Here is a 17,430-nt window from a genome sequence, read left to right as displayed (position 1 = left end):
GCAACAATCCATGATGCAATATGTATATTTTGTAAAAGAATTTTAATTTTCCATGTTTTAATAATTTTTCAAGTAAAATTTAGATTTTAAAAGTATGTGCCATCTAAAAAATAACTTTATATTTGGTGAGATATACATAGCTATCGTATAACGTCTGTAAAGTTACTTTGCTGTCTCCTGGCTGCACACATTGCATTCTTACAGGATATATAAGGATGCAATACTCATAAATGCTGCAATTTTCTTCTTTTTCTTCAAAAGGGACTATATCATACCTAATTTTGTTGTCCAAACATAAAAACTCTTGCATACTTTATTTATATTTCTTGACCTAATACATTTTCCAAGAAAGTGTGGAGTTGTGATTCAATGCCCGAAAATTGGCCTAAATGCCCTTACTCCTTTCTTCAATGTTTGTTAGCTACTGATACTATATAAGATACATTTGTTTCTATCAAAGGCTACATAGAGTCACTGTTCTCTCCCCAGGTAATGAATATTAGTTGTCTATTGACAAAAAGTAATTGACCTCTATCAAAGCAAGCCAGCTTTTTTCTTTAAAACTGTTATGTCCCCTTTAAAATGCAGAAGAACATTAAATTAAACCTAATGTTAATTTATGTTGACAAAAGCTGAACAACATGGGTACCAGTAATTCATATATATAATAATATAATAGTACCTAAATATAGTTTCAAATTGAGAATAACCTTTTTAGCTCACCTGGCCCAAAGGGCCAAGTGAGCTTTTCTCCTCACTTGGCGTCCGTTGGCATTCGTCGTTGTCGTCCGTCGTCGTTAACTATTACAAAAATCTTCTCCTCTGAAACTACTGGGCCAAATATAACCAAACTGAGCAACAATCATTATTATGGTATCTAGTTTTTAAATTGTGTGCGGTGACCTCGCCAAACAACCAAGATGGCCGCCATAGCTAAAAATAGAACATAGGGGTAAAATGTAGATTTTGGCATATAACTCTGAAACCAAAGCATTTAAAGCAAATCTTACAGGGGTTAACTTGTTTATCTAGTAAATATCTATCTGCCCTGAAATTTTCAGATGTATTGGACATCTGGTTGTTGGTTTGCTGTGTGTACCATGATTATGCCAAAACATAGAATTTCTAACGAAACTTCTGTTACATGATTATGCCAAAACATAGAATTTCTAACGAAACTTCTGTTACTCTGACTGACCTTTATTGTTAAATTGAGCACTCATTTATAAAATTATGTGAAAATTGATGACTCAATAACCAGGAAAAACAAGAGAACACAACATGAATCAGATATTAATCTGATAATAATGATAACACAATGAACATTTTATTATCATTTATTAAGCAATAAGATTACCCGAAAATGTGCAGTAATTCATTTTATTGCTATAAATAGTGTAATTGTTTACAGACTTTACAGCTATTTGATCACCTTTCTGCAAATCCAATATTAGACTGAGTGTTCCTGTCTGGTGCGCCGAACCTTGTATGTACACACTGGATACTCGGTTATTATTGTGCCAAAGACTGGCAACCAATGTTTTTCCCCTATCATTCATAAGTAATGAAGAAAATTGATATACTCCTGCAATAGGGGCAGTAAATATACCAGTGCTGGGGTTATAACCGTTTAGTTTGTTAGTTAAAACTTGGTCGAACTTTATTATTTCATTTGTGGAAAGGAATTTCCACTTTGTTAATGCAGCTGAAAAGGCAGGAATCTTCTTCATATTGAACGGTGAACAGCCTTTATCTACAAAAACAATACATATTATATACATTAAATATTAGTTCGAGTAATACGTACACACTAACTCAAAATCCAATACAAATATGTTATCTAAACTTATCACATTTTACAGTAATTGATATCTAGATATGAGCAATGCACCCCTTTTTAACTCACTTTTCTCATCACTTGGCGTCCGGCGTCCGTCGTCGTCCGTCGTCGTCGTCCTGCGTTAACTTTTACAAAAATCTTCTCTGAAACTGCTGGGCCAAATTTAACCAAACATAGCCATAATCATCATTGGGGTATCTAGTTAAAAAAATGTGTCCGGTAACTCGGCCAACAAACCAAGATGGCTGCCATGGCTAAAAATAGAACATGGGGGTAAAATGCAGTTTTTGGCTTATAACTCAAAAACCAAAGCATTAAGAGGAAATCTGACAGGAAGTAACATTGTTGATCAGGTCACGATCTATCTGCCCTGGAATTTTCAGATGAATCGGATAATCGGTTGTTAGGTTGCTGCCCCTGAATTGGTAATTTTGAGGAAATTTTGCTGTTTTTTTTGTTATCTTGAATATTATTATAGATAGAGATAAACTGTAAACAGCAATAATGTACAGCAAAGTAAGAACTAAAAATAAGTCACTATGACCAAAATAGTCAATTGACCCCTAAGAAGTTATTGCCCTTCGTAGTCAATTTTTAACAATTTTCTTAAAATTTGAAGATTTTCAATAACATTTTCCACAGAAAGAACTGTTATAGATAGAGATAATTGTAAGCAGCAAAAATGTTTAGTAAAGTAAGATCTACAAACACATACCAATCATCAAAACACAATTTTGTCATGAATCCATCTGTGTCCATTGTTTAATATTCACATAGACCAAGGTGAGCGACACAGGCTCTTTAGAGCCTCTAGTTTTCTTCTCTGCCATATGCATCAGTATAGTTCCACACATTTAGATTTGAGAAACATTGATGTGGGCGTACAACTTGAAATTGTTATGTTGTCTGTAAGACACACATAATGCCCCGCCTGACCATAGGAAAGCACACCTCCATTATTTGTGTGATTATCCTACATTAATGGTGTAGCTCCAAAACTGTAGGAGGAAATAACCGGATAAACAATTATCTCTTTATGCAGCCAGTAAAAAATAACCCCGACTAAGCCAAACTAAACTATATTTAAGAATATTTAAAAGAAATCAAAATCCGGCAATGTACACCTCCATTATGTGTATGAACATCCTACAACAAATTAAATCTGTATCTCCAAAACTGTAGGGAAATTTGATCTCTGTATACAGCTTGTACCCAAAAATGACCAAGCTAACTACTTTGGAGATAGCTGAATGGACGGACGTACAGGGGTAAATTGATATGTCCCTTCGACGTTTTGTTGCGGGTTATGAACATCTTTGAACAGGCTATGTTTGTATGTTTTAATGTTTACTGGTAGTTGTGACAAAGAACTTTTACTTGAACAGCGATATTTGGTTTTCTGTTGCATTAGTATTCCTTCGGTTTAAGCTAAATGTTAGATTTTTTACAAGATAGAATTTACATTTCTTGAAAAGGACTATCAGATTTTAAACTTATTGGATTCAATTTTAATGTAAGTATGTGTTGCAAAATGCAAGGCAAATTTTGACAATCACAGAAGTGGAATAGGTATCAAAGGTACCAGGCTTATAATATGATACGACAGATGCACGTTTAAGGTAAGGTAATATGTGCCTGGGATAAGGTTGGGCAGTAATTTTTTTGACATGATAGTACGATGTATTACGTAATTTAGTCGTGTGTGTCATTCTGTTCATCTGTCCATCCGGTATCAAGTTAAAGTTTGAGTAAAAATCCCGATGACGTTATGGTCTTTGTACATATGGTTTATAATGGCGTAAAACACGATGGTCATCAAGGTAAGATACATAACTGAAACTGCCACTAGACTGTTATTAGGAACTGTTGTCGACTTTATTCATTAGTTGTAGGTTTTTTTTCTAAGATCTACATTTCTGAAACTGCTCAACCAATTTAAATCAAACTTGATTTGAATGTTCTTTGGTAAATTCTTATTTTAGCTTACAAGATATTATTGAGCAGTCTTTTAACCAGAGTTGCTGTCATAACTAAACATAAAATTTTGGTGTAAATGAAATTAATTATATAATAAATTTAACACTGAAACAGAAACACATATTTGAAACGTACCTAGATCTTTCTTTAATTTTTTTTCAACTAGATCTGTGATGAGGGAACTTTCTGAAATAAAGCAGATGTAACTATGTGTATTATTAATCAGTCTATGTCTACAAGTTAAGCATTATATATTAAAGTTTTGAAAAGCATTGAACACTAATGCTTATAGATTTTAATGCAAGCAACTTTCATATTTTCATACACAAAAACATTGTTTAAACTATTTATGATTGTTCTCCAAATCTTTTGAGCCTAGTGAACCTTAAAGAAAATATGATGGTCCTCCACTTCTGTTGCACAATACAAAAATTGTACCAGACCTTTGTAAAATTTTGGGGTGTCGAAATCTTTTTGAGCTTACATTGCCTTATGATCCTTCATTACATTTGTACTTATGTTAAAATTGGAAACATGAAACAAAAAAAGATAAATCTTTAGCCTTGGATTAGATGTGTTATTGTCGTTAGAAATTGTAAATTTAAATGTTTTTTTTTAACTAGTTTGTTTTGCTAATTTATATTATGACATATTGATGAAAACAATGAAAGATAAAATATAACTGAAATTGAAAACGGAAAGTCCCTAATCAAATGGCAAAATCAAACGAATTGACAACAACTGTCTTATTCCTGATTTGGTACAGGCATTTTAGTATGTAGAAAATAGTGGATTAAACCTGGTTATACAGCTAGCTAAACCTCTCACTTGTATGAAAGCCGCATCAAATTCTATTATATTGACAACAATGTGTGAACAAAACACAGACATAAGAGGTAAAAAGGTAAAAAAATTGGGGTACAGCAGTCAGTATGTGAAATAATCTTAATCACTATATAAACAAAACAATATGTAACATAGAAACACAAAAAAGGTATATAGACAAAGACAAGAATACAATAATTTACCATAGCACAATAACACAATGATGGGATGTATAAGTACAGAGTTGAGTAATGTGTAGCAAAAAAAAAAACACAAAAAGGCATATACTGACCAAGCACATTAGCAAAAATGAAAAACAAGAATACATTTTTTTTTACCATAGCCTCGAGACCATAGCACGACAACACAATGACGGGATGAATTAGTACAGAGCCACGTCCATTGCATACCGGTATTACAAAAAACATATTTAAATAGACTAAACAGTAGAAATAACACAAATAAAAGAATACTATGATACGGTATTAAAATGATAAACAACGGCAGTACCTATATAAAAAAGTAAAATCACAAAAATACTGAATTAAAATCAATTCGAAAATTCCATAATCACATGGCAAAATCAAATAACAAAACACATAAAAAACGATTGGACAAGAACTGTCACATTCTTGACTTGGTATAGGCATTTTAAAATGTAGAAAATGGTGGATTAAACCTGGTTTTAAAGCGCTAACCCTCTCACTTTGATGACAGTCTCATCAAATTCCGATATATTTACAATGATGCGTGAACTAAATAGACACAATAAATAAAATAGTCAAAATATGGATACAGCAGTCATCATCGTGTAACAATTTTAAAAGGGACAATTTAACAGAACACAAAAACATCTATCTACAAACACATTCATTAATTCGCGTGTCTGACGTCAGAAAATTTTATACGTCACATATATTTATCGTTCAATGTACATACAAACAATTTTTTAAAAATTCACATGGGTTTTTTTTCTAGACAAATTTTTTTTTTCGCCTGCGCCGAAAAACAATCTATTTTTTTCGCGACAAGTCGAAAGCAATTTTTTTCTTTCAATTTTAGCATTACATATAGTGGCAGCTGAGGGTGAAACAAACAATTTTTTTTCTCAGAATCAAAAACAAATTATTTTGTTCTCCAAACCCCCCCCCCCCCCCCCCCCCCCCCCCCCCCCCAGAAAATCAAATGGTTGCTGCCTAATTCGAGATCATCGTCTATTATATGTGAAATTTATACGGAATATTTATCAACAAGTTTTACTTTGCTTGTTATTTCAAAACTTGTATATCATCTTAACAAAAGTCATAACATCATTTACCTAGTTTAACATCACAGGATCCCATTATCATCTCTCCGCACAAAACTATCGTCAGAACAGATATGCTGTACATTGTTGTTAGATTTATGATGTATGCAAAGAGAAGTAACTCTGAATTCTTGTGTAATACTTCAATTTTTCTGTATTCTTTTATATACTTGTGTTTTATAATATAACATTTCAAGTCCTGTTGAAATAGGAAACTAAATGAAATTCGATATGTTTAATGAGTTTTCGTCATGCCAACTTTTCTGAGTATAAAGAAATCGATTCAATTCTCGGAATTCCCTCAGTGTATACCCGTATATATATATATGCCATTGTAAATGGTCCCGGGCACTTTAAGCTGATTTCAGATTTTGTTTTAAAATGGAAGCTTAAAATGTTTTCCTCCAATATCAGTATTATAGATTTTGCAACTTTAAGGGGACGACCAATTGATATAAGGGGCAGGGGAGGGGGTTTGAATGGACAGCAGGATTTATTTTGGATCGGTTATTTTTTTTATCTGAATTCTAACCTGTTTATACATGTATTTCATACATACGGTATTATAGTTGGGTCGTTACTAGCCTCTTTTAAAAGTATTGCAAAACATTTTCGCCGAGCGGAGAGAGGCTTAAAAAATAACGAAGTGTTTGGGAGCCGCTGAAGGTCCAAAGAAGCTTTAGAACAAAAGATGCAAAATCGTGCTTTCTCAGCGTTTCCCAGACCCTTTCTTAATTTTAAAAAACGCAATATTTTGGTCTCAAAGAAGAAAACTTTATAGATTCAATGTAAGACTTTAGTTTTTATGGACAACATCAAAAGACCAATATGTAGGATAAAGCAAAAATATAATTCACATATTATGTGGCTGCCGTTTTTTTTTTATTTTTTGTTTTTGTGTTTGTTTTTGTGGTGTTTCGGATTGCAGACCTTTTTAATCTTTATACCTGTAAATTATTTGGGATTTTTGCTAATTAAGTTAAGAGGGGGCTAATTATCAGTGATATAACTATGTCACTGTAAGTTTTTTTTTATAACACATTTCAATTACAACTTGATGTGGCTCCTAACTGGGATACAATTTAAAGTAGTTAAGTTGTAAAATAAGCTTAACAGTCTTATAAAAAGATTGAGTTTAAAACAAAATTACTATATTACGAAATATACAGGAGTGCCATCAATGAACAAAAGACAAACCTGGCAACAGGTAATTGAAAGCTCAAAACGACTAGACAAATAGCACTAAAAACTTAAAATATACAAGAAACATGGATCCCGGAAAAATAGGGGCTACGTATATTGTAAGTCAGGTTATTTATCCATTCGGGTTACAAATTAAAACCTATGGAAACAACAGGAACACTGAAGTGCATCGAAAACAAACGCATATACCTTTACTCCCCTTTCAGGTTTGTGGTTGATTACTAAGTCTGCTATTAGATTAGAATAAAAAAAAAGAGAAGGTTTCTCTAACACTTATTAGAAATTTAACTACACTACAATAGAACTATTTCGAAAAAGGCAATACATCAAGTTTAATATATCATAACTTGATTCTATTGATCTTTAAGCTATTCCTTTTTATCTCAACTGTCCCATGTGATGTGAAATCAATAATGAAGATACAATTGTGTTGCATTTTCGCATATACAAGAATACAAAGGAGTAGGGCCGGTAAGGGCCGATTTTGGCCTCAAATTTCAGGTTCATCTAACGAAAGTTTTTGGACACTTTTTAAACACTTAAGGATGTTCGCTTCTCTGTTTAAAAATAACAAGCTTTTTCAAAGACTGTTATAAATTGAAAGTATATAAATAAAGAAACCAAAAAAGCAGAAAAAAATGGAGGGTCCGTGTGTTTGCTTTCGAAATATAAGCCGTTGAAAATTTGGCGGGAAATAATTCTCTCTAGATTTTTCTTTCACTTAACATTGACACCTTTTTTGTTTCAAAAACTATAAAAAAATAATAAGGATTTCATAAGATTTTGAAATATGGCTTTTTAAATAAAATGTAATAAAAATATGAAAAGAAAAGTAGGGGTTAGAGGGCAATTTTTTTTTAATGTAAATACATTGATAAAACCAGAGGATTCCAAAAATCTGGCAGAAATTCAAAAAGTAGAGGAGCAAACATCCTTAACTCTCTATTTCAATTGATTCGATTAGTTTATGTGAAAGATTTTAACTGATTTAGACATTAAAAATGCTCTGATTCAAGCTTAAATATTAAAAATCTATCAAATATGCCAAAAAACGTCACTTTTCAAATGGTTTTTGTCAAAAATGAAAGTGGCCGCATCCGTGTTCATCATCAACCTTTATATATGTTTTGTATTATCATCAAATACAACTTACATTTCAATATTATGAATAAACACGAATGCGGCCACTGTCATTTTAGACGGAAACCGTCTAAAAATTAACCAAAATGCTAAAATTTTGAAGATTTCAGTAATTTAGCATGACTTAATTATGCTTGAACGCGATATTTGTGCATTGTATTGTCAAAAACAGATCATATTTATGTAGCAGAAGCATTTAACTTTTCAAAATATAGCTTAAAGATTACATTTTCACAATTTTCTAAAACTCCTATATTTTTGGGCCAAAAAAGGTCTTACTGAATTTACTCCTTTCTTATTTATATGTTACCTTCTTTGTCAAGTTTTTTTGGGAATCCTATTTCCCTTTTCCCTTGGGTGTCCATTTTAGGCCACTTCTGGTCATGTCCTCAAATGCTCTATGTACTACATGACTAATCCATCTCAATTCTCAATTGCATGAAATATTTGCGATGGCCATAAGTGTCTAGTGTATTTGTACGTTGGCAAAGATCTGTGTAGCAATCTTATGAGTCAACCCGTTTTCAACTTCTTTTATAGATCTTTATACTAGAAGTTTGATTATATGGTTTGCTGTTAACACCGTCCCAGGTACTAAGCACCAGCTTTCATGTTTAATCCCACCAGTGCCTGTTCCAAGTCATGAGCCTGTAGTTCAGTGGTTATCGTTTGTTTCTGCAATTAATACTTCGTTTTTGGTTTTAATTGTTATGTACATAAATTAGTTATCTGGTTTGAGTTGTTTTACAATTGTGTGGTCTTTTTTTTTTATAGTTTTCTATACGGCATGGATTTTGCCTTCTGTTGACGGGCGAACGATGACCTGTAGTTGTCGACAACATCTACGTCATTTGGTCTCTGGTTGAGATATACCTCATTGGTAATCATACCACATCGTACTTTTAGTATTCGGAAATTGATGCAACAAATTTTGCAACCAGGGTACAGTTTTCCATTTAGACAGAAATTATAAGATAAAAAATATGAGTAATAAATTATTGAAAATCAGAAGTAGAAGAATTATTAGGTTAAATTAAATTGAAACGGAAAGAAAATAAAACTAAAAATATATATACAGCTGTATGGCGTTAAAATGAGACAAAGAATTTTATACAGTGTCAATCTGCTAAGTAGATTTAAGTAACTAGAGACATATACGTATCTATAGTAACATAGTTTAAATTGCAATTTGGATGAAGAGTTGTCTCATTGGCACTCATACCACATATTCTTATATCTATTTATAGCAGATTGCAGTGAAATGATCGAACATTATCTACCTCAGACATAGAAAACCTTAGCTGTATTTGGCAAAATGTTTAGGAATTTTGGTTCTCAATGCTGTTCAACTTCGTACTTTATTTGGCCTTTTTAACTTTTTTGAATTCGAGCGTCACTGATGAATCTTTTGTAGACGAAACGCGCGTCTGGCGTATATACTAAATGTAGTCCTGGTATCTATGATGAGTTTATTTACAACCACTGGGTCGATGCCACTGCTGGTGGAGATTTATTTCCCCGAGGGTATCACAAGCCCAGTAGTCAGCACTTTTTGTGCTGACATGAATTGTCATTGATATGGTTATATTTATAAATTTACTGTTAATAAATTTGTGAATTTTTTGAAAATCTAACGCTTTTCTACCTCAGGCATAGATTACCTTAGCTGTATTTGGCCAAACTTTTAGGAATTTTGGTCCTCAATGCTGTTCAACTTCGTACTTTATTTGGCCTTTTTAACTTTTTTGAATTCGAGCGTCACTGATGAATCTTTTGTAGACGAAACGCGCGTCTGGCGTATATACTAAATGTAGTCCTGGTATCTATGATGAGTTTATTTACAACCACTGGGTCGATGCCACTGCTGGTGGAGATTTATTTCCCCGAGGGTATCACAATCCCAGTAGTCAGCACTTTTTGTGCTGACATGAATTGTCATTGATATGGTTATATTTATAAATTTACTGTTAATAAATTTGTGAATTTTTTGAAAATCTAAGGCTTTTCTACCTCAGGCATAGATTACCTTAGCTGTATTTGGCAAAACTTTTAGGAATTTTGGTCCTCATTGCTCTTCGTACTTTATTTGACCTTTTTAACTTTTTTGGATTTGAGCGTCACTGATGAGTCTTTTGTAGACGAAACGCGCTTCTGGCGTATATACTAAATTTAGTCCTGGTATCTATGATGAGTTTATTTACAACCACTGGGTCGATGCCACTGCTGGTGGAGATATATTTCCCCGAGGGTATTACCAGCCCAGTAGTCAGCATTTTTTATGCTGATATGAATTGTCATTGATATAGTTATATTTATAAATTTACTTATTTATATGTAGAGAAAATTTATATAGTAAGCAGTATATGTGAGTTTTAGCCTGAATTCTTTACATTTAAATAGAAATCTTAAAACACAAATGTAGAAATCAATTTTGGAGAGAGAGAAATCAGAAGCTGATACTAATATGTTTATATATATCTCGAGTTCTGTCAAAAATATCTAAAAATAAAACAGTGAAACAGAATATAATTTGGCTCATCAACATTTACTAAAAAAACTAAACTACTGTAGCATAGTAAACAACTATTGTAGATCAGCCAGAGGCCTTCAACAATGAACAACTTTGTAACGCATAGCACGTGAAAACAAGCTCCGACATAGCACTTAATTTAATTCACGATAATTCAAGCGATATATATACCGGCCTGATTTATGAACAAACAATAACCGAAACATTGATATAATAAACAGCAGCACACGACAACATTACAGTTGTATATATATACATTGCGTCCTTCTTTTGAACTATTGTCACAGTGATAACCGAACAAAAATGTATACCAAAAAAAATCCGTTTATGAAAATTTCTGGATCCTCCACTGATCATTGACCACCGTGGATAGTAAACTTGCAATTGAGAAAATAGTAAAAAAGTAATGTATATAATAAAATACACTTTATTTATAGTATAGGTATGTATGTTCATAGGATAAAGAAAAACGCGAAAATAATTGTCCTTTCCCCAAGTACCCATATCGGTTAAATGTTCATTAAAGCATATGCTATGTCATTGTTTCTACACTTTTCCGACTCTAAATAAAACTTATTTATTTATTTATCTTTATCTATTATTATAAAATAATGTGTAATCTTAAACATTTCTAAACCATATAAAGTAAGTGTTGTCTTTGACTTAAAAGTCCATCCGATGACGGAAACAATATCCGCACAATTTAATTTTCGTTTTTCTCCTAAAATATCAGAAACGTAATAAGCATAAGAGCGGATAACACATGCGACTATGCATGATACCTATAGGACACAGAGGCATGATGATTAATTTCACATGGAAGGAATTTAATAGTATAGATGTAAAAGTGACCGTATATGAATGAATCTAACTCAAGTAGAAATGAATCATCTTAAATATTGATCCTATATTGAAACTTACCGGGAGATGAAGTTTTTTATCATATAATTTAGATTGGATAAGGATGTGACCACCCAGGAAACAACTTTTTATTTTGTGAAATTGTATTAACTTCTTCAAAGTTATGTTGTTGCTTCCTGGTTGTCCACTATGTTTCCACACAGGATATATATGGATGAAAACTCAATAGATCATACACAGTTTTCTGATGTCTCTTCCAAAGGGTCGATATCATATTTTTTTGTGGTCTGAACATTAAAACTGTGTTATTTATGCATTTAAACAAACAAAAAATATTCAAATATGAAAAAAGTCTCGACAATTCCGTAAATGGGTTTTAGCTACTGATATTATATAAGAGACATTTGTAATGGAGAAACTTTTTGAGCTTCTATTAAAAAAAGAATCTGCAATCAGGTAGGTTAAGAAGCATTTACATTATACAAACATGTATAATACACACTATAAAAAGTAAAATCACAAATATACCGAACGACAAGGAGCATGCAAAAAGGAAAGTCCCTTATCAAATCGCAAAATCAAAATATCAAACATATCAAACGAATAAGAAACTGTCATATTCCTGACTTGGTACAGGCATATTATTATCTAGAAAGTTGATCTGATATTGATAATGAACTAGAGTTTTTCTTTCAGGTAATATACATTAGTTGCCTATTTACTAATAGTTATTATTTATCAAAAGCTAGTGTCAGCTATTCTCTTTAAACTATTGCCTAAAAATGCAAAAGAACGTAAAATTACCAAGATAATAAACCAAATGTTAAGATATAGAGGCATACGCCGAGGAAGATTGGCAATACATATATGTAAAACCATATGTAGTTGTGTATATTGGACACAGTACCTTAATATCATTTCAAATTCAGATGTTCCTTTATATGTACAAATATGTATCATAACTATGCCACATTGTTTAAGGAAACATCTGTTATTTTGACTTTACCTTAATTTCTTACTTGTGCCCTCATTTATGGAATTGTATGTAATCTATGATTATGATGACAAAATAATCATTAATAGATAACCAAAAACAAAAAAAGGACAAGACAACAGAAACCAAAATCAGATTTTCAGATCCTAATCTTATTATATAAACCATAAATCAATGAAAATTTTATTATCATTTATTGAGCAATAAGATTTCCAGAAAATGTGCTGTAATTCATGTTGCTGCTATAAATAATGTAATTGTAATAAGACTTTACAGCTATGTGATCTCCTTTGTTCAAATCCAATAGTATACTGAGTGTTCCTGTTGTATGGTCTGATACTTTCATGGACACACTAGTTACTCTGGTGTTATTGTACCAAAGACTGACAACCAAGGGTTTTCCTTTTTCATTCATAACCATTGAAAAAAATTGATATACTCCTGCAAAAGGTGCGGTAAATATACCAGTGCTTGGATTGTAGCCGTTTAGGTTGTTAGTATAAACTTTGTCGAATTTTATTATCTCATTTTCTGAAAAGGATTTTGACTTTGTTAAGACAGCTGAAAAGGCTGGAATTCTCTTCCTATTTAACAAATTACAGCCTTTATCTACAAAAATAATAAAGAATAAAATAGTAAAATTTGGATTTGGGTAATTACACAATAACTCTAAATACAGTAAAAGTATGTAATATAGAATGATCACATGTCATAGTAAAAATTGAAAAAATATTTGTATTTTCGCATGTTTAAATGGTTATTGGTAGGTTTTTACAAAAAATATTGTGACAAAGAACTTTTACTTTGGTTGTCGCAGCATTCGAATTCCTTCAGTTTCCAGCTGAAAATGAGACTCTTAGATTTAAAAAAAAAATGTCTACCAGTATATTTGTAACTTCTGATTACATTTGAATACATGTATGTCATGAGTAAAATGTCAGCGTATATCTAATAACTAGAAAACCATTATATATACCGGAAATCTTGTAATGTGAAAATGCTGATTTTCATAATATAACTTTATCCAGGTAGGACAAACTACAAAGGCACATACTGAAACTGCCACTCACAATAAGCTATTGGAGTTATTGCCCTTAATGGCAGTACATTTTTTCCTTAATATCAATCTTGTTTCAAAGATATTCATATTTGAAACTGCTCAAACAAACATACTTGATTCCTTTATGCGTTCTTATTTTACAAATTGTGTAGCAGTCTATTTACCAATGTAGCTGTCAGCACAAACCATAGACTTGAACAAAAATGATTGTCAAAAAAATTGAACACTGTAGCCCATAGGGAAGATCTGACGGGGCCAACACAAATCAAAATGTATAGATCTACTGAAAAACTCATCTTCTGTCATCTTCATACTCATAGCACTTGAAAAGCAGCATAAATTTAGAAATACATTAATGTTTGTGTTTAAAATTGGATGTAATCACTTAAAATGTGTAAATTGATAACAGTTACGCATTTCCTATCAGTTGAAGGATTCAGGCTTCTTATATATTTACTGGTTTGATAAACTAAATATTTAAAACTTACCTGATTCTTTTTTAATGAGCATTTCAACTAGATCCTTGAGAAGTGAACCCTCTGAAATCAAATAAATGTAATAATGTGTATCATACTTCAGTCTTTATCTACAAGTTCAGCGCCAAGTTTTCAAGTTTGGTCAAGTATTGTTAATTTGAATGCAAGCAACTTTTTTTATTTTTCATTCACACACAAATATTTTGTTCCCGTTTTTTTCACGTTCTCCAACTGGTTTTTTTTTCAAATGACCCTTGAAGAATTTATGATGATCCTCCATTTCTATTGCAAAATAGCAAAATTGTGTCAGTCATTTGCAAATTTTGTGGTCAAAATCTTTGTACCACCACTTTTTGAGAACTCTGCCGTATATGCTTGAAATGTTTTTTTTCTTCTTTTTTTTTCCAACGTAACAATATCTTTATTGCATATTTGCTGTAACAATTTACTAAGTTTACAGCTTAAACTTAGTATCCCTCATGTTAGCTTACCTAATAGTTAAGGGAAGCACTATTTGGTAAGGTATTATTTATTTATAATATTAGTATTCATAACATAAAATATTTCACAAAATATATTTGATAAATTATTGTGATTATACACATACATTACATTTTGCTTCTTTTTCTCTTTTTCATAGTAATTTTTTTCCGGAATCAACTCCGTTATCGGTATGATCCGTGTTTCCATTAGTATTGGGCACCGTGTTGTTTTTCGCATGTGCGTTAGCGGGTATAGTTTGTCGTCTAAATTATATAAATATTATCCACTGGATTTAACGATTATATATGGTGAGTTTACTATTCAAGTTTTCTTTACTTATCTACTGATCTTTTTTTGTCGAAATGTATGTGTGTAATTCACAAATAGGTAATTTAAGTGTAACAAGTTGGAACACTCGACATCCGAAATGATACATTATTTTTCCACATTAATGTTTTTTTTCTAGTTGGCTTTGCTTATTGAGATTAAGGCATATTGATAAAAAGTAGAATGACAAAAATACCTACTCCGAGAAAAAGTTTTAATTGGGAAATTCCTAACCAAATGGCACAATCAAAAGATCACATCAAACGAATGGATAAAAACTCTCATATTCCTAACTTAAAAACCAGTAAAAGATAACGTATCACCGATATTTCACTTTGTTTGTTAATTCAAAAGTTGTATATATTCCTAACAAAAGTCACTTTTATTTACCTAGTTTAACATCACAGGATCCCATTATCATCTCTCCACATAACACCAATGTTAGAACAGAGATACTGTACATTATTGTTAGATTCATGGTGTATTCAAAGGGAAATAACTCTGAATACCTGAGATATTTCTATTTTTCTGCATTCATTTATATACTTGTGCTTTGTAATATGACATTAAAAGGCCAGTGGAAATAGAAAACTGACTGACATTTGATATATTTAATGAGTCCTTGTCATGTCAACATTTCACACAACAAATGAATCAATTCAATTCTTGGAATTTTTCAAAATTGTGTACTGTGTATACCTGTATGCAAATGCAGATGGTCCTAAAACCCTTAACTAATTGCAGATTTGTTATAATGGAGGTTCAAAAGGCTTTCCACTATTTCTATCTGATAGACTTTAAAACCAACATGTAAAACTAGAAATACAGTAAGAAGAATTTGATAATCCTCACTGCCACTCTAAATGTAAAAATATCAACTGTTAAGCAAAATCACTATTAAAATTGTAATTATATAGTTATCAAAGGTCCCAGGATTATAATTTAATACGCCAGACGCGCGTTTCATCTATATAAGACTCATTAGTGACGCTCAGATCAAAATATTTATTAAGCCAAATAAGTACAAAGTTGAAGAGCAATGAGGACCCAAAATTCCAAAAAGTTGTGCCAAATACGGCTAAGGTAATCGTTGCTTGGGATAAGAAAATCCTTAGTTTTTCAAAAATATCATAGTTTTGTACGCATGAAATGTATGAAAAATGACCATATAATTGATACTCATGTTAACACCGAAGTGCTGACTACTAGGCTGGTGATAACTTCGTGGACGAAACGTCCACCAACAGAGGCAGTGGTTTAAATAGTTATCAAAGGTACCAGGAATATTATAGTTTAATACGCCAAATGCGCGTTTCGTCTACATAAGACTCATTAGTGACGCTCAGATCAAAATATTTATCAAGCCAAACAAGTACAAATTTGAAGAGCAACGAGGACCCCACATTCCAAAAAGTTGTGCAAAATACGGCTAAGGTTATATCTGCCTGTGATAAATAATGATAAATGATAGATTTTATTATTAGGAGCGTGATACTGTGATACATTCACATTAATGATATTTCAGTGACAAGGAACATTGGTTTGAGCAAGGTAAGTCAGCTACCATGATTTATATTTAATACATTTAAAGTAGGATGAGGGTTCCCATTAAGACATTGCAACTCCCCATTCTTAAACCTCATCTATTTATTTTACTTCTTTATTCAATCTAATTCATTTACCTTTACTGCAATTTAACTTTAAAAAGCAACTTGTGATTTTCATTTGTACAAAAAATGCATTACTTATTTAGAATTAAGCATAGATCTATATGTACTAACATAGAATAAAGAAGAGACAACAATCCAATAGCAACAATTAACAAAAAGACATTCAGAGGTAAATTAACATATCGGTTTCATTACAAAATTTCCATAGAACTGTATCATATGGTTTAGTATTACAATCATACCTCCTCTCACCAAAATAGCAACTAGTCTACATTTTAACATACAAATCAAAAATCAAAAACAAAAAAACAAACTTTGTTATACACCAGATTTAAACAGTAAACTATTTTGACAACGACTACAATATGTATAAGGTTGCACCAAAGAATTATCACATTTGACTTTGTTCTACGCTTAATTACTTATTTTTGCAGTTTGTTATGAGGCAACTATACGAAAACTCAGAATATTATTAATATAAGAAGAAATGGTATAATTATCAAAGAGAAAAGTTCTACAACTCTCCACCATAAGTAATAAGCAACAATTCTGTCAAAACTACAGTTAATATTCAGAGAAATAAAATCATATGGAAAAATAATTTAATCGAGACTACATTATTAACAAAAAAAATGATAGAAACGCACGTCTGGCGTACTAAATTATAATCCTTGTACCTTTGATAACTTTTATATAACTCTTTGATAAGTATAAAACTAGAGTTGTCAATAGGGATAA

At 31.6% G+C, this 17,430-nt stretch overlaps 1 protein-coding gene across 1 annotated transcript; it reads right to left on the bottom strand.

Annotated features, from left to right (window-relative positions):
- Nucleotides 1-1,323: 1,323 nt before the first annotated feature.
- Nucleotides 1,324-15,500, bottom strand: LOC139521572 (uncharacterized). Its single transcript, XM_071315048.1, has 6 exons — nt 15,413-15,500; nt 14,225-14,275; nt 12,951-13,285; nt 5,961-6,147; nt 3,953-4,003; nt 1,324-1,753 (listed from the first exon to the last, which is right to left on the bottom strand). The coding sequence occupies exons 1-6, from the start codon at nt 15,498-15,500 to the stop codon at nt 1,341-1,343; spliced, it is 1,125 nt and encodes a 374-aa protein (XP_071171149.1). The 3' UTR covers nt 1,324-1,340.
- Nucleotides 15,501-17,430: the final 1,930 nt, after the last annotated feature.

This window comes from Mytilus edulis, chromosome 4, assembly GCF_963676685.1.
Source record: "Mytilus edulis chromosome 4, xbMytEdul2.2, whole genome shotgun sequence".
NCBI lineage: Eukaryota > Metazoa > Mollusca > Bivalvia > Mytilida > Mytilidae > Mytilus > Mytilus edulis.
Note: the sequence above shows the minus strand (reverse complement) of the source record. Positions and strands in the feature narration are given on the sequence as shown.